This window comes from Diaphorina citri, unplaced genomic scaffold, assembly GCF_000475195.1.
Source record: "Diaphorina citri unplaced genomic scaffold, Diaci psyllid genome assembly version 1.1 scaffold31, whole genome shotgun sequence".
Taxonomy (NCBI): Eukaryota; Metazoa; Arthropoda; class Insecta; order Hemiptera; family Psyllidae; genus Diaphorina; species Diaphorina citri.
This window is the reverse complement of record NW_007377469.1, coordinates 400,535-419,478: the sequence shown is the minus strand read 5'-3', so window position 1 is coordinate 419,478 and position 18,944 is coordinate 400,535. Positions and strand designations below refer to the sequence as shown.

The 18,944-nt window shown below is 35.7% G+C and overlaps 1 protein-coding gene across 1 annotated transcript in view; it reads right to left on the bottom strand.

The window, feature by feature from the left end:
- LOC103511399 (ecdysone-induced protein 74EF) overlaps positions 1 to 18,944 on the bottom strand; it is a 61,488-nt gene that overhangs the window by 9,712 nt on the left and 32,832 nt on the right. The window contains exons 2-4 of the mRNA XM_026825148.1: positions 8,681 to 8,845; positions 4,805 to 4,915; positions 2,178 to 2,366 (exon numbers count right to left, since the gene is read on the bottom strand). Of these exons, the coding sequence (XP_026680949.1) occupies positions 2,178 to 2,366; positions 4,805 to 4,915; positions 8,681 to 8,845 (465 nt within the window). The remainder of the gene's footprint in view (positions 1 to 2,177; positions 2,367 to 4,804; positions 4,916 to 8,680; positions 8,846 to 18,944) is intronic.

The window sequence follows — 18,944 nt, the reverse complement described above, 5'->3', positions numbered from 1 at the left end:
GGGCACCTAAGTACTTCATAATCGATTTGAATTGGGAAACGACTGACGTTATAAAAGAAGATACCTAGGATTTTTTTTGCTTGGAAAATTGTTTAAAATTTCTAATGGGGAAAATCTAGGAATTGAAATTGTAGACTTTGTGGAAATTCTGAGATCATGATTTACCAAAAACTAGACCAGTGTCACCCTAGGAACCAAGTCTGTCGTGGATGTCACCCAGTAGGTAATTTCCGAGTCAATAACATTTACCGTGCATGCTTTTTTCTTAACAATACTGGCTTAACAGTCATTTAATTATCACTCGTGTAAACAAAGATTACATTTGATACGAGCGAGTTCAAGACTATTTTCTTGTAAAAATATACCTAGGCAAAATGCACTGGGGACTCATGTACCTAATGTGTATATATCTATTTATCTATGTAATATGGAGGCGATATAGATTTCCTGTGTCTCGTCAAAACATTCTGTGTAAACTTGGATACAGGAAGGTACAGAAGTATTGGTGCAACACGGTGAAAAGATTCTGTAATAAGTGTGATAATAGTTAAGAAAATATGACATCTCCACCAATGAAATGGTGGAGATGTATATTTTCCCATGTCTCAAATTTGACTTCACCTACTCCTCGTAGTTATCTTCTTCCCTATTTGGCACATCCACTATTTATTCTAGTTCTAGTGGAGATGCCCATTCTTCCATTTCTAAAATCTGACTTAGATACACGAAATTGTACTATTTTTCTGAACAGTCTTTTATGATAGATTTTGAAAAAACAAAAGATTATAAATTTTTTTGCTGAATAAGATTTTTTAGCCTGCCCAACATCTAGCTAGTAGTTTTGCTGACAGAACAAATCTAGCACTCTGATGCAAGGACTGATATTGGTCAAAAACCGGGTTTTCAACGACTAAATTTTAAATACTTTTGTAACCCATCACAAATTCATCTACGAAAATGTGAGATTTGTCAGATTATGCAAATAATTTTTTGGAGAACTTTCTTTGAAATTAGATATCATCAGGAAGAAGGGATAGACAATTTCATTTTTCTCATAGATAAACTTATGTCTTTTTTTACTAAGAAAAATGTTAACGAAATTAATCCAGATACATATTTCGGTGCTCTATTTTTTTCCGTTTGCTTCCCTACTGAAGAGAGTGGGAGCAATGTATTCTTTGTTTTCGGGGGTGCAAAGTGTGGTCCTGGGAAAGATTTCGACTAGCATGTATTGGTACTTGGATATTTTTTAGGACTAGTTATCAAGCACTTGCCAAAAAATTTTTTTAAAAAAAAAATTTAAGAAGAAAAAAAAAAAAAAAACACATAATATTTAGGCTAAGAAAAAAATATTAAAAGATCATCTATTTCAGTGATGTGTGTTGAGAAATTTTGGCATCTCACGATTGTGATAACACTAAATAGGTACATTGTAAAGATACACATCTTAAATGAATATCAGCAAACTCCAAGTAATAACCTAACGATATTGATATTTACGTAGAGATATCTATGTTTGATGTAATTACCATATTGTACACTTCCAGTCACATTGTGATATCCTGAATGATCAATACAAAAGATCATAAATAATTAATAAATCTATTAGGGCGGTACTTTCACTACCTACTTGGGTAATGAAAAACAATAATCAATGACTTGAATGAGAAAGAGCTGATAATTTAATGGGAGGTTAAACGAGTGCATTACACCTATAGTATTACTCGTAACGATTCATTCATATTTTATAAGATATACCTGTCGAAAATTTTGTAAATCCCTTGATTTGGGCCAAGATTTGGGTATGACGATATTCAATTTTTTTGAAGGAGGAGAAAAATGAAAAAGTCTAAAAGGCATTTAAATTGTGCTACTCCCCCTGGAAGCATTTTTTTTTTTTTTTTTTTCAGAATGAATGTCATTTCCCGATTAACATCTAGATATATACTCGTAGGTATTATATTAAATTTTATGAGTTGATTTGAACTCGAACCATCGACTTTCAGATCCAAAGTCCACCGTGATTAAAAAATAAATTTTATATTATATTCGAATAAGCTCAACCCAACTTTTAGGGCTGTTTGCCCCTACACCTAAGCCTCAGAGTGGGCTTTTTGTGTTCGGAGTTAAAAAATAAATAAATATTAAATTAATTAATTAATCTTCAATCTACTTACATGCCGGCCTAGTACTGTACAAAGAATGTTGGTAATTTCGAGATCCGGTACTGTACGTCGGGTTGGGACAGTAGGGAGCAAGGAAATGAGATGCTGTGGAAGAACTGCTCGTGGTATTGCCCCCACTACTGGCCGTAGCACCGGCACTGGGGTTGGCGGACTCTGGAGATCTTCGGTAAACGTACGACACTAGAAACCCAAAAAACAATAGACCAAGACATATAAATACCTATATATAGTGATTGAGTACTTTCCTTATCTTGATGAAAGACTCAGTAACTTTGTGAAGGTCCATACGAATTGTGAAATGAAATAACTAATCCTCTTCACTGGGATTTCCTTATCCTCATTTTATGCTGTATACAGGGCCGTATCCAGAATTTTCTCGAGAGGGGGGTATACAGAATTTTCGGGGGAGGGGGGGGGGGCGAGAGTCTAAACAGTGATGTGGGGGAATGGATGCTCCAAATTTTCTTCCCCCCCCCTAAATACAGCCCTGGTTGTATGTCTATCCTTGAATGGATAAAATCGGCCGCCCTTGCCAGGATTTGAACCTAGTGCCTTTAGATCGACATTCTCAAAGACTAGCTTCATTTCTTTCTGAGATAAGTACTCTTATGGCCGATCTTACCACTTAGAGTTAACACAGTGTCAAGGGTTTTCTTTGACGTTACTCATTTGATTTCCACAGGCCAATAAGACCTCAATGGTTACAGTTCCCTCTATCAAACCTCTTAATCAAACTGCCTTCAGAATGACAACTCCAAAGACAGTTTGCTGTGACGCATGACAACAGAAATACAAAATATGAAATACAAAACAAAGTTGTTGTTAGAACATCCCGTTCTGGGCTTCGAGGGACCAAAAACCGAAGCCTCAAGTCAAAATTGACCAATCAAATGCCTTGAGACTATGCTTAGCACGAACTTGAGAGCCAGCATTTTGTTCATAAATATGGGTGTGGGATCGACTGTCTCAAAGACCAGCTTCATTTCATTCTGAGATAAGTACTCTCATGGCTAGTGATGGGTAAATACCAGGGTACTTATTTTTGGGGTAAATACCCTGGGTATTTACCCGGGTGAATACCCAATTTTTATAAATACCCAGGTATTTTCAATTTTGGGCTCTAAAGTTCCTCAGTCGAATTTTGCCCGGGAAATTAAAAAAAAAATCAAGTGACGATGTTTTTTGTTTATTTTTCTTCTTTTTTTTAAATACCCGGGTATTTACCCATCCGGGGGGTGGATAAATACCTGGGTAAATACCCAATTTTTATTTACCCACCCAGTGGGTATTTACCCACGACCCATCACTAAGCCAGCATTTTGTTCATAAATATGGGTGTGGGATCGACTGTCTCAAAGACCAGCTTCATTTCATTCTGAGATAAGTACTCTCATGGCTAGTGATGGGTAAATACCAGGGTACTTATTTTTGGGGTAAATACCCTGGGTATTTACCCGGGTGAATACCCAATTTTTATAAATACCCAGGTATTTTCAATTTTGGGCTCTAAAGTTCCTCAGTCGAATTTTGCCCGGGAAATTAAAAAAAAATCAAGTGACGATGTTTTTTGTTTATTTTTCTTCTTTTTTTTAAATACCCGGGTATTTACCCATCCGGGGGGTGGATAAATACCTGGGTAAATACCCAATTTTTATTTACCCACCCAGTGGGTATTTACCCACGACCCATCACTACTCATGGCCGATCTTACCACTAAGAGTTAACACAGTGTCAAGGGTTTTCTTCTTGGCGTCACTCATTTGATTTACACAGGCCAGTATTTCTTAAACTCTGGATTAGCTGAAATATCTCTGTGGTAAGATCGGACATTAGCCTTTCAACTTTCGTCAGTTCTTTCCAATATTTCTCTACTAAGAATAGTTTTTTTTTAATAATAAATAGAAATAAAGGAGGTAATAATAGATAGAAAGATAATAAAAGTAATAAAAAGTGAGATGAGATGACGTATTATTACTCACTGCTGAGTTCCGATGATTAGGTGATTGCGAAAAATCGTACTTTATAAGGCCTGAAAAGAAAGCCTCATTAACACACTAAAATGCAACAGCATAAGTACTTACTTATACAAACCTACCTACATACCAAGTTAACGATCTTGGCAAACCATAAGTTCAAAAGTAGATATATTTATCTACTGGTAGGTAGGCAGATAGGTACTTCTTATTCATAATCTACAGAAAACAATGTAGTTGTAGTTACTTACCCATGTTTATATCAATTAATTATTTATTTGACAAATAAATAAGGTAGATGGTATGTAGGTAGGTACTAACTATACAAATTTAATACCTAATTACCTACAATAATATGCTCGGCCTCTTCCAACACTAAAATGAGGAATTGTAATTGCAAAACTGGCCATTTTAGAGTTGGTAGTGACATAACTTTAAAATAACGTCTAAAAATATGTATTCTTTCCGAATTGTAAGGCCTGGATTTCCTATTTCTGACAGGTCTTTTCGGTAAGATTCAAGTGCCTAAATTTCTGCAAGTTCTGTTCCTAAATTTCCTTTGCTTCCAAGTTTCTAAATTACTTCAACATTCTAAATTTCCCTAAGTTCTAAATGAGTACAAGGAAAGAAGCAAATAAAACTGACCGTATGGTTGGGGTTGTAGCCTCAACCTGAGCTCATCTGTGGAAGTGTGCCCACTACTACTGCTGTCCACATCTGACACTCCTGAGTCTGCGGGACTGGGCGGTAACGATCCTGAAAGCACAAGAAATTAAATTAAATTAAATTAATAAATTATAAATTAAGAAATAAATTAATTAAAATTAAATGAAATAGAAAAAAAATGAAAAAGGCAGATCCTTTCAGACCGAATAATTTTTCAGAAATATAGTACCTACACTCATTGATACGGTCCGAAATGCAAGTATTAGGTGCTGGACAAGAGTTGTAAATTTGTCCCAAAAGCAAAAGTGTACGTCCCTAGACCTTGACGGAGAAAGTCTCGAGAATGGAACTCCAGGCATCTCCACCAAAAATAGTGGATGCGTCCAAAATACAATTCGCAAGTCTTTTTCCCAGTACAATATTGGTTAGTACCTAGGCATCTACAATACCTACGAGTATTTAAAAGTCCCTTCGTGTCTTGGCATCACCACCAAAAAAATCTTCCAAAAATACGAATATTAGGGAACAATAAAAATTTTCTTTCACAACAGTTCTCTCTGCAGGAAAACTTGATACCGGAAAACTTCCAATTCTTCATGACGTTAGACCAAAACAAGTTGGGAAAAAGAAGAAATACCTAATAACAATAAGAATAAAACCTAATACTTTATTAATAAGATAATTATATCCAGGTGTCCTGATCACATCCCGTAGAAAATACAGGTTTCCAAGACACTGATGTCCGTTTTGTTTTTCTGAGCTCCTGTAGGATCGAAATCTCACGATCCCACAGGAGAAGGTCAAATTCAATGTCCAGTAGGGAGAAGAGTGACCACTGGAAATTGTTTTTTGATAGCTAGCTAGTTTTTTTTTCTTCTTCTTCTTCTTCTTCTTCTTCTTCTTCTTCTTCTTTTTTTTAGAGGGTGTCCAAGTTCCAAGTTCCTGTAGGATCGAAATCTCACGATCCCACAGGAGAAGGTCAAATTCAATGTCCAGTAGGGAGAAGAGTGACCACTGGAAATTGTTTTTTATAGCTAGCTAGTTTTTTTCTTCTTCTTCTTCTTCTTCTTCTTCTTTTTACAGGCTGTCCAAGTTCGTTAATTTCTCAAAATTGTAACTGAAATAAATTTATGTTACGAGTATGTATTACCTATTTCATCACAAAATTCATGTTTCATTATACCTACGTAAGGTCAAACTTTGTCATAAATGCGTAAATATATTCTTCGAATTTCATTCGCCAAAAATAACATTATCATCTGGGTTCTAGGATATTCAAGTTCAAGCTTTTCCCACAACGCTGTACGCTAGCTACAACCTTAAATTCCCCATATTTGTTGAGTAAATTCCAGGAATTTACGTAGAGAATGGAACAATTGATTTTACCTTCCTAGAAACGAATCGTACAAGTGAATTTCCCGAGGGAACAAAATCAATGACCCACACTGTACGGATAGTCTTCCGAAAATTACAAAGAAAGAAAACTGACAAAGAAAACAGGAAAATCCATCGTAATCCCTTTGTTTTTCTTTTCAGAAAATTGGTTATCGGTTCTTTTCTTCTAACGTGAATGCTACTGATTTGCATATAGGTAGATATTGAAAGAAGGGGTTTAAAGATGATAAATAAATCTATTTGAGAACAAAAAATATCGGTAAAAAATAAAGACGTACCGAAGTCTTGCAAAAGCAAAGGTCAAAATTTGACCTTTGTTTTGAAATTTTATTTAATAATTTAGGAATTTTAGACTGCTTACTACTCTTTAGATAAGTAGGTACTTATTCGTATTAGTACTAATTGGTATTTTCATTTCTTCGTTTTAAATGGCATTAGGTGCATACTTCTCAAAAATCCGAAACAAGATGAAAGCTTTCAGAGTTGCTGTCGAATGTGTCATGTCACTAAATATTCAGCAGTTGGAACTTTAACTAGCTCCCATTACGTAGATTGATTTAATTACTTACATAAAAAGAAGAACATGTCATCCAAATGCTAATTTAATAAAATTTATTTTACATGCCACCGTTAGGAAAAATAAATGCTTTACTAAGGGAATTTAAAATAATGATATAAAATAATAAGCAATAACAAAAGAGAAGATTGAATTAAACATTCAAGATTGCTGACCGATTGTGAGAAAATGGGATGAGTAGGGAAAAATATTTCAGATCTCAAAAATAAATAAAGACTGACCGGTCAGAGGAAGACGGCAATTAATATACTGGAAACCTGTTTCTGGACATTTGAATCAAAGCAGGAAAGTAAAAAAAGAAAAACTCGTTTCTCCAGGAACTCCTAAAAAGAAAAGAAAACCAGAAATGGATCTTCTTGGGCAAAGGGCTAAACACAACTAATATCCCAATAGACGATACCTAGAATTCAGAACACAAAAAAGCAAAGTATCTACTTACTGTACCTACCTATAAAATTTTAATGACGGAAATTTAACGATACTGCTTCACTTGCAAATTGGGCGAACGATAAAATCAAAAGGAAAAAATCTATATTTTTTTTTTTTTTTAGGAAAAAAAAAGAAGTAAAAAGCAATTGTCATCAATTTATAAATCGTTAAATGCTGACAGTGGTTATTGACAGGAGTCACTGACTTTACCACAACCATAGTATCCAAAGGGATCAATACACAAGGCCCTTCCTAATCCTTCAATCACAAGATTCGGGAGACCAAACCGATAAATTTGCACACGAAATCATGAAATATAGGAAGTAAAAACAAGCACCTATAAGCTTGATCTAAGTTGGTTCCCCAAATCCAAACTTCCTTTTTTTGTCAGGCCAAAAATCTGGAGTGAAACTCGAGAAATTCTCGCGTTATTTGAGAAGTGAATGGATAATCAAGAAGTCTCTGAACTTGTCACCCGCCTTACTTCTTATCTGCTTCTTATCTCCGTCTAGTGCCTGTGGTCTAAATTGCTGATGGCTGGTTAAGTATTTTAGTTTCCGGTACCTACACATTTCGCGTCACTTTCTGTTACCTTCAGTTTTTTTCGAGTGCCTTTTGATTTATGGGGCTTCAATTTTTTGTAATCGACATATTTTGCTGTTGAAGACCTTTTTGAGGCCTTTACTTTTTTATACTGGTTGGGCGGAAGAGCTCGCATAATTGAAATCTTACGACTCAAAATAAAGCCTTATATTTAAATAGTCCGACTTGTTAAACTACCCTAATCTTATAGCGGTGGTGACAGAGGGTGCTTGAGGAAGGTATAATCTAAAGTTTAAAGTTGTACCTTTTGATGCTGATTTTCAAATATTCCCGACCTTTACTATGTTCTATGGCTAAAAAATTAATTTTCGATATTATCGTCTTTTTGTACAAGTTCACTTCACTATGACTACGACTACGAAGCTATGTAAACTGCCCACTCGGAAGTTTAACCGTGAGATTGAAAACATCGTGTGCTGTTCACGCCGGACTTTACTTGCATCTTTAAATAAATCTAATCTGTCGTATACAATGTTGCATATTCTGTCATAATCAGCATATAATATTTCATTAGAATTTATTTTCTGAACACTTTTTTTTAGGTCGACGCTGCTTGGCTCAGCACTTTCATTCTTCTTGCACACAAAACTCCATTATTTTCCAATTCATCCAAGCCGTATGCACTATGTGTTTTTCGGCCCATTAATCATAATGTCGGCAGTCTGACTACCTAGTCTTAGTATTGGCCGAGAGTAGGTACGAATAAGTTGATAACGAATATGGTTGAATGGTGGAGATTGCCTCAAGCAATAATTTCGACCTTTGTTTGTGATTTCTTGTATTTATGTACATTGAATTATAAGAAATAAAGGGTATAAATAAATAAATAAATAATGAATCCATAATCTTACCTGTACTGGAAGTGGTATACTGTAAAAGTGAAGGATGATGCTGACTTAGAAAACCGTGCAGCAAAGTTTTATGCTGGTCGAGAGGTTCGCGTTTGATATAAACTGATGCAGCATTTGGTAACGGAGGAGATCGACTAATTGGGGTAGATGTTGGCTTGTTGTCCACTGAAACAAGAGAAAATAAGAAACAAATAAGAAAACTGAATAATAAAAGAAATATTCTGATCTGACCATCGGCATGGAAACAGATGGCATGAACCTTTGGGTAAAAAGGGACTACATGGTCCCACTTGGGCACTTGGTAAAAAAAAGTACAAGGTACAGCATTAGCCCATAGAGCCGAACTTGCATTTTTGGGAGTTCGGCTCACCCATTTTTAACCGCTTCTAACTCCGGACCGGTATTGAGTAAAAATGTCATAGTGAAAATAGTAGGAAATTTTGTTTTCTAACAAATAGACAAATCCCCGATGCACTCTGACGTGGAACGACTGAGATATTAGCGAAGTTGAGAGAAGGGTATGGTGTGATTTTCATGCAGGCCTCGGCTCTCATAGCTTAGGTACGTACCATGATATACCCATTTTCCTTAGTGCAAGACTCAAATTTATTGTAAGTCCCCAGTCATGCTTATTATTAGATATAATATTAATAATAACTGAATCATAGGTCTTTCCCTAGTATAATCAGAAACGTCGTCTTTGTTAAAGATCCAACAAGAAGTAAGTCGCAATTTGGTTGTATGTCATATGAGGCCAATGAAATTTTGCGATTCAATTTGAACACAAAAAATTATGCATTACTAATTAAGAAAAGAAAAAAAAATGAAAGGAACAGCCATCAGCCATCGAGAGTATAATGGTTTATCATTGAAATATTTGCATACATAATAGTGAAGCGGTATCTTAATACCAGACCGACCTTGTGAGTTCCCCACAGAAGTAGAATGTACTCTACGTTGTTGTTGGGGTTACGTACGTTATTCTTGACACAGTTCGATAGTTTACCACTTAATAGCAGTAACTTCCATATTGTACGAGTTGGTAATTTAATACGGTTAATTCAATGTGAGATAGCAGGAAAGAGGAAATTCCTGTGAAATGACAGGTCAAAATGACAAAAAACATGTTTAATCTTTTCATCTTCTTTTTCCCTAGATCATTTTGGTCACTTCACGTTCAAAGTGGGCTAATATTTTTGGTTTTTGCAATCTGGTCTGATTCGAAGAGTGATTTTTCAGGAGATCCTATAGTTCTCTACTGGCAGATCAATAAGGACTAGTAATGGGGAATGATTGGGTCAGAATTACAGAATATTCAGGATGTTTTTAACTTCCATATTGAAAAAAGAAAACGAACTTTCTTTTGGATCAGAGATTCAAATGTTTATCAAAGTTACTGTCATAGAAAGTAAAAATGGGTAGGATTTAGTAAATGAACCATTGTGATCAATTATACTAAATAACACAATAAGTAGATCAATACTTCTTGTATTAATATTACTTAATGATATTATTAAAACTTAATTCGTATTGAATGCAGAAAGACAAAACTGGTAAAGCATTAAACTTCTTGTCATGTTATTGAGCAACAGACTGAATTGTTTTCTCTGTCAAAATAAAATGAGGAAAAAAATTAACAAAAAGAAATAAAGAAATGTCAAAATTTAAATTAATGCTGAAATTAGGAATTAAATTCATGTAGGTACGAGTTCAACTACTGCAGATTACAGTAACCATCTACCTCTTATTCCTGCAAGTATGTTGAAATAGTGCCTTACTTTACATGGAATACAGAATACACTGTAGCTACCTAACTCACAGCTCAGAGTTCCGAAATCCTTGAGCCAAATATGTACACTCTATCAGACAAAACAGTCGTTTGCAAAGCCAAGCTAAGCTGAATGAACGTACAACACATACTGTATGGAAATACGTATATGGTACAGTTTTTGTAAGGGACATAGAAATCTGGGGCTGGTCATTTGGCGGTAAAAGCAGAACAGTAGAAAGTAAACACAAAATTGAAGACAATTGAGGGAAAAAAATTGAGTGATGAACCCAGATGTTGAAGAATCAAAACCAAAACCAAAAGGAATAAAGGAGAATGAATACCAAAATGATGCATAAAGCTGATCAAATATTTCTTAAGCTCAAAAATTTACTATCCACCGGGACCACCTGATAATGAACATCTTCAGAAAACTAAAAAAACTCGTTCTCTTGGCACATCCACCAAAAAGTTTTTTTTTCCAAGACACTTACATCAATGTTCACAAACAACATCAGTTTGAAGAACTACATGAAATATTAAAATCTCATCATAGAAGCATGTCCAAAATGTATTCTGTGCAATAAGTCCATCCATAGAAAAAATTACAGTATACCTAACTCGTTGAAAAAAATTCATATCGTAACATAGAGAACCAACATTATTATTATTAGGTCTTTGTTCTAACTTCTAACTCGGTCAAGGCCAAATTGTGGTAACTCCGTGTACAAACTGATTCGGGTTTAATGAATTTATAAATTACATAAGGTACGAGTTACTTTCTGCTAGGTGTGTGCTTGGAATGACCGAATGTTTCGTTAAATTTGTCGGTCTCAAACGCGGGATTTTTCTTCCTACTTTTTCCCTTGGGGTTATTCCAAAGAGAACTTTACGTTTCGCAACTGACAAAAGTTATGAGCTAACATTACAAATAAATAAAAATACTACGAAGTAGCGGTGACGCCATTTTAACGTAAGAAATGGGAAGTGCCAAGTTTCTTTTAGGGAACAGGTCACTTGTCTATTATTATTTTAATTCATTTATTTTTTGCCTAACTTCGTACCTAAATAATTGTATACTAAGGCAGATTGCACTGGCCAAATCTGGATAGAACCTTCCTCAAATAAAATAGGTAGGTAAGTATTTCACTGAGTTTCTCAGCATACAGGCTGCCCGGGGTAAAGGGACTTTTTGGTCTCATCCGGTTTAGAATAAAGAAAATGCTGCAAATTATCACTACAACTTTTGTAGACTGTGTGCTAGCTGAAGTTCGATTTCGAAATATTGCGCGGATAACAACAGCAAAAATACCTACGTACCTGTATCAATTTGAATACCGGAAATAGACTTTCAATTCAACTCCTCAAAATATTGCATGATCACGATGATCAAGTAGAAGACATATTAGAGGAAATGGGTTGTGAATATAGAGAAGTATTGGACGCAAACAAAGAAGCTTATAGCCCTCTTCCGGGCAATTATATTTCCCAATTTCCTATCTGAAAAGACCTTGGTTCGAACTGCCGGGGTGAGGGGGCTTTCTTTAAGAATTCACACCCCTCAACGTTCTCATATATTCGTAAACAACAAATTTAGTCAATTTAGATGTACAAGGAATTTAGATTAGTGTTAAACAGTTCAATTTGTTCTCAGGGAAATGGTAAATGCAGGTAAAACAGAGAAAAAGGCGCTTTCAATCAAATTGATCTAAGGTTTTTTTTATGATGAGCCGAATAATTTATTGGTGAAATCCTGCTTTCACTTTACAGGGATTGATGGGTTTATGGGATCTAATGTAACGGGTTGGTTGGGTTGTATAAAACCTTTCTTTTTCAACATTTCAGACTTTCTACATTGGAAAACATATTGAACCAGTACATAGGTTCCGGGCAATTATATTTCCCAATTTCCTATCTGAAAAGACCTTGGTTCGAACTGCCGGGGTGAGGGGGCTTTCTTTAAGAATTCACAGCCCTTAACGTTCTCATATATTCGTAAACAACGAATTTAGTCAGTTTAGATGTACAAGGAATTTAGATTAGTGGGAAACAGTTCAATTTGTTCTCAGGGAAATGGTAAATGCAGGTAAAACAGATAAAAGGCGCTTTCAATCAAATGGATCTAAGGTTTTTTTTATGATGAGCCGAATAATTTATTGGTGAAATCCTGCTTTCACTTTACAGGGATTGATGGCAATAAAGAGGGAATTATGGGATCTAATGTAACGGGTTGGTTGGGTTGTATAAAACCTTTCTTTTTCAACATTTGAGACTTTCTACATTGGAAAACATATTGAACCAGTACATAGTCATTGTGGAGGGTAGATTTATATTGTACCTAACTAACTACTATATATATACTACGTTTGGTATGCCTTTTGAACGAGCCGAAATTTTGAAGAGCATAGATAGGTACTTGTCACTTATGTCCAATCTTACCACACAGAGTTTTCAGTCAATCCAGAGTGAATTATGTAAATCAAATGGGTGATGTCAAAGAAAATCCCTGACACTGTGTTAACTCTTAGCAATTATTAGTAGGTTAGATTAGACCCATACTTTGAGATCAGAGTAAGTTTAACATCTTGATGAATTGATCGGAAAAAAAGCCCAATTCTAGGTGTAAAAGTTCCTACATCAGCAAAAGTGTAAGAAACCCCTAAAAAGTCGTCAAATCCAGGGAGGAAAACTTGAGTAGAAAACAATGTGAATAAAATATACTTTCGATACCATACAGTCATAAAACATGAGCAGAAGAAAGTAAAAATAATTTCTCATCCGAGTTCTTTGACTTGGCCCTTTCACTTCGCGTTACACTTTAGAAAATCGCAAGTGCAAAATGCAACACATGAGACTCTGTCTGACATCTGTTCGATCAATATTATTCAAACTTGACAGTAGCTGGACGAAAAAATATCGGTCAGGATCTTATTGAAGAAACAGTTATGCGGGAGTTTGCCAACTCGAAATTGAGATGAAACGAGGATTTCCCCAGACACTTAATAGCAAGGTCAACCTCGGATTGAACTCAATCCTGAGACAATCCACGGTGGTAAAACTCCATTTTAGCGTATAGGCTCTTATAAGCTGGCAGTCTAAAAACGCCTTTACTTATTGCCAAATCAAGTGAACACGAGGCAATCTCAAGCCAGCCTATAACGCGAAAGAACTAGAATCTTCCGGACGTCCAAGAAAGTTACAAACTCGCTCCTAAGGAGAAGAAACCCAAATTGAAAATCGTAATAATCACGAAGATTTGAAAAGAAATAATTTTGAGGGATTTTGAGTCCAACAAAAAGGTCATGCTTTTACCTAGCTGTTCAAAACACGGAGACAACAAAAGAGCAAAAAAGCAAACAACATTTCTTCAGACTTCCTAATAAATTCTCTTTCCATGACCCCGTCTTTCTAAACTTCCTTCGGAGATTTTTCAATTTCAAAGCTTTTCAGAAAGTCTTATATTCTTAACTTTTTTATAAAGAGACGCAGGGAGCTGAAGGATTAAACTCATTAAAAAGCATACCATGACCTTGTACGCTAAATAAACAGCACAGAGGTAGAATCTCTTCAATCCCAGACCCATGGATACCTGTTCGTCGGTCCTGTCTGGTCAAGGAGTTGTCTTGTCTGTGCCATAGCATGCCACTTTGGTTCTTACATCGAGATGGGCACTAGCCAATGAATGTGAAGGACACGTCATTCCGCCCAGGATTTAAACTATGGGCCTGCCAAACTGCAAATATCTAAATTGCCCACTACAGATTCAAATGCCTCGAATTCTGGAGAATTATATTTTTTGGAATGTCGAAATGAGAAAGTTATAAATTTTCCCAATACATTTATTTATTTTTACTTATGGGTATCGCAAAGTGTATTTGACTCAAACCCAGATACACTGAACAAGGATATTATTGCTCGTATAGGATAGGATATAGCTGAAGCCAGTCACTTTCCCTTCCGGAGGAAACAATCATTCGATAATCGAGACTGCCGACATACTTCCACCTGGTTATGATTTGTGAGAGAGCAGAAATGGATGGCAGAATCCAGAAAAGCCCAGAAGCTGATGGATAGTATTGACGTTTGAAGTGTTGGAAAGCTATTTCGTTCAAAACTACCAGGGGCCATGAGCAAAAGATTTTAACATATTGATGGAGGACTCGGTAACTTTGTGAATTTTCATTTATGTATCTATATATATATATATTTTTTTTTTAATACAAAATGAGTGATGAAGTTATTTATGATGAACGATAGTGAATGACTTATTGATGGGTTTACTACCTTAACTATCTCTGGATAGTCGACAGATTGAAGAAATCATGGAGTATGCCGTCAATATTGCAAAAATTTACAGAATTTCATTTTGTAATTGAGGAAAAAGTGTAAAACTTGCAATGTTGTCCTCACTTCTACTCAAATTTTTGTAAATCCTTATGATGTTTCAACCATGTATGGAACTTTTGGATAAACAAACAGACAGCATAATGCGCGTGTGTTCCTAATTACATCAAAGGCGATTAAAAAAATATTTCATACTCATTAAGTCCATTAAACGTGTTGTTGTGTCGAAAAGCATACTATTTTGCGAAAGCATTTAAGCCGAAGATAACACATGACTTATTGACGGAGACTTACACTGTTTACAGCAAACACGCGTAGACTTGAGTAATTCGCTGATATAATTATGAATGAGTAATTCAGCCAAGAACAATCATGTGCAATCTAATGGATGTCTGAATGAAGGTGCAATTTTCATTCCCAATGGGAGAGACAAAATTAGCATGATTTCACACATCTTTTTTTTTTTTTTTTGGTACCTATCCCAGGAGACGGACACAGAGGTGTAGGTAAGTTTCTTGAGGAGCTGTAATTGAATACCAGTGACAAACTTACAAATGACAGAAAAGGAGCAAGTATGTAGGACTTTATAGGACATTTTATGAGTCTTATGTGATTGAAATGAGAGGAGTCATTGTTAGTAATGACAGCATTACTTATTGACTAAAGTTATCACATGCTTCGACCATGGCAATGAATTTGTAGTTACTTTTCAGGATTACAGTAACCATCTACCTCTTATTCCTGCAAGTATGTTGAAATAGTGCCTTACTTTACATGGAATACAGAATACACTGTAGCTACATGGAATACAGAATACACTGTAGCTACCTAACTCACAGCTCAGAGTTCCGAAATCCTTGAGCCAAATATGTACACTCTATCAGACAAAACAGTCGTTTGCAAAGCCAAGCTAAGCTGAATGAACGTACAACACATACTGTATGGAAATACGTATATGGTACAGTTTTTGTAAGGGACATAGAAATCTGGGGCTGGTCATTTGGCGGTAAAAGCAGAACAGTAGAAAGTAAACACAAAATTGAAGACAATTGAGGGAAAAAAATTGAGTGATGAACCCAGATGTTGAAGAATCAAAACCAAAACCAAAAGGAATAAAGGAGAATGAATACCAAAATGATGCATAAAGCTGATCAAATATTTTTTAAGGTCAAAAATTTACTATCCACCGGGACCACCTGATAATAACATCTTCAGGAAACAATCTCTTGGCACATCCACCAAAAAGTTTTTTTTTCCAAGACACTTACATCAATGTTCACAAACAACATCAGTTTGAAGAACTACATGAAATATTAAAATCTCATCATAGAAGCATGTCCAAAATGTATTCTGTGCAATAAGTCCATCCATAGAAAAAATTACAGTATACCTAACTCGTTGAAAAAAATTCATATCGTAACATAGAGAACCAACATTATTATTATTAGGTCTTTGTTCTAACTTCTAACTCGGTCAAGGCCAAATTGTGGTAACTCCGTGTACAAACTGATTCGGGTTTAATGAATTTATAAATTACATAAGGTACGAGTTACTTTCTGCTAGGTGTGTGCTTGGAATGACCGAATGTTTCGTTAAATTTGTCGGTCTCAAACGCGGGATTTTTCTTCCTACTTTTTCCCTTGGGGTTATTCCAAAGAGAACTTTACGTTTCGCAACTGACAAAAGTTATGAGCTAACATTACAAATAAATAAAAATACTACGAAGTAGCGGTGACGCCATTTTAACGTAAGAAATGGGAAGTGCCAAGTTTCTTTTAGGGAACAGGTCACTTGTCTATTATTATTTTAATTCATTTATTTTTTGCCTAACTTCGTACCTAAATAATTGTATACTAAGGCAGATTGCACTGGCCAAATCTGGATAGAACCTTCCTCAAATAAAATAGGTAGGTAAGTATTTCACTGAGTTTCTCAGCATACAGGCTGCCCGGGGTAAAGGGACTTTTTGGTCTCATCCGGTTTAGAATAAAGAAAATGCTGCAAATTATCACTACAACTTTTGTAGACTGTGTGCTAGCTGAAGTTCGATTTCGAAATATTGCGCGGATAACAACAGCAAAAATACCTACGTACCTGTATCAATTTGAATACCGGAAATAGACTTTCAATTCAACTCCTCAAAATATTGCATGATCACGATGATCAAGTAGAAGACATATTAGAGGAAATGGGTTGTGAATATAGAGAAGTATTGGACGCAAACAAAGAAGCTTATAGCCCTCTTCCGGGCAATTATATTTCCCAATTTCCTATCTGAAAAGACCTTGGTTCGAACTGCCGGGGTGAGGGGGCTTTCTTTAAGAATTCACACCCCTCAACGTTCTCATATATTCGTAAACAACAAATTTAGTCAATTTAGATGTACAAGGAATTTAGATTAGTGTTAAACAGTTCAATTTGTTCTCAGGGAAATGGTAAATGCAGGTAAAACAGAGAAAAAGGCGCTTTCAATCAAATTGATCTAAGGTTTTTTTTATGATGAGCCGAATAATTTATTGGTGAAATCCTGCTTTCACTTTACAGGGATTGATGGGTTTATGGGATCTAATGTAACGGGTTGGTTGGGTTGTATAAAACCTTTCTTTTTCAACATTTCAGACTTTCTACATTGGAAAACATATTGAACCAGTACATAGGCATTGTGGAGGGTAGATTTATATTGTACCTAACTAACTACTATATATATACTACGTTTGGTATGCCTTTTGAACGAGCCGAAATTTTGAAGAGCATAGATAGGTACTTGTCACTTATGTCCAATCTTACCACAGAGAGTTTTCAGTTAATCCAGAGTGAATTATGTAAATCAAATGGGTGACGTCAAGTGGTAAGATCGGTTATCAGTAGGTTAGACCCATACTTTGAGATCAGAGTAAGTTTAACATCTTGATGAATTGATCGGAAAAAAGCCCAATTCTAGGTGTAAAAGTCCCTACATCAGCAAAAGTGTAAGAAACCCCTAAAAAGTCGTCAAATCCAGGGAGGAAAACTTGAGTAGAAAACAATGTGAATAAAATATACTTTCGATACCATACAGTCATAAAACATGAGCAGAAGAAAGTAAAAATAATTTCTCATCCGAGTTCTTTGACTTGGCCCTTTCACTTCGCGTTACACTTTAGAAAATCGCAAGTGCAAAATGCAACACATGAGACTCTGTCTGACATCTGTTCGATCAATATTATTCAAACTTGACAGTAGCTGGACGAAAAAATATCGGTCAGGATCTTATTGAAGAAACAGTTATGCGGGAGTTTGCCAACTCGAAATTGAGATGAAACGAGGATTTCCCCAGACACTTAATAGCAAGGTCAACCTCGGATTGAACTCAATCCTGAGACAATCCACGGTGGTAAAACTCCATTTTAGCGTATAGGCTCTTATAAGCTGGCAGTCTAAAAACGCCTTTACTTATTGCCAAATCAAGTGAACACGAGGCAATCTCAAGCCAGCCTATAACGCGAAAGAACTAGAATCTTCCGGACGTCCAAGAAAGTTACAAACTCGCTCCTAAGGAGAAGAAACCCAAATTGAAAATCGTAATAATCACGAAGATTTGAAAAGAAATAATTTTGAGGGATTTTGAGTCCAACAAAAAGGTCATGCTTTTACCTAGCTGTTCAAAACACGGAGACAACAAAAGAGCAAAAAAGCAAACAACATTTCTTCAGACTTCCTAATAAATTCTCTTTCCATGACCCCGTCTTTCTAAACTTCCTTCGGAACTGATAAGCCCTGTTGGATGTGACACACGCTCGTTCTTATCTCTCATAACGTAAGTCAGATCAATACTTCACCAAATGAGTACTTACTACATATACGGTGCTTGATAGACACCATTTTCGGGTTTTAAACGTCGAGATTGCGAATTCACATTGAATATTTCTGTATTAAACATCGGTACTTCCATGCAGTAACTTCACTAGCTGAAATCAATGAACTACCTGCACGAAAAGTAACCGGAACAATAAATTGATCCTGGCTAATGCAGAAATATTCAATGTGAATTCGCAATCTCGACGTTTAAAACCCGAAAATGATGTCTATCAACCACCGTATATGTAGTAGGTACTCATTTGGTGAAGTATTGATCTGACTTACGTTATGAGAGATAAGAACGAGCGTGTGTCA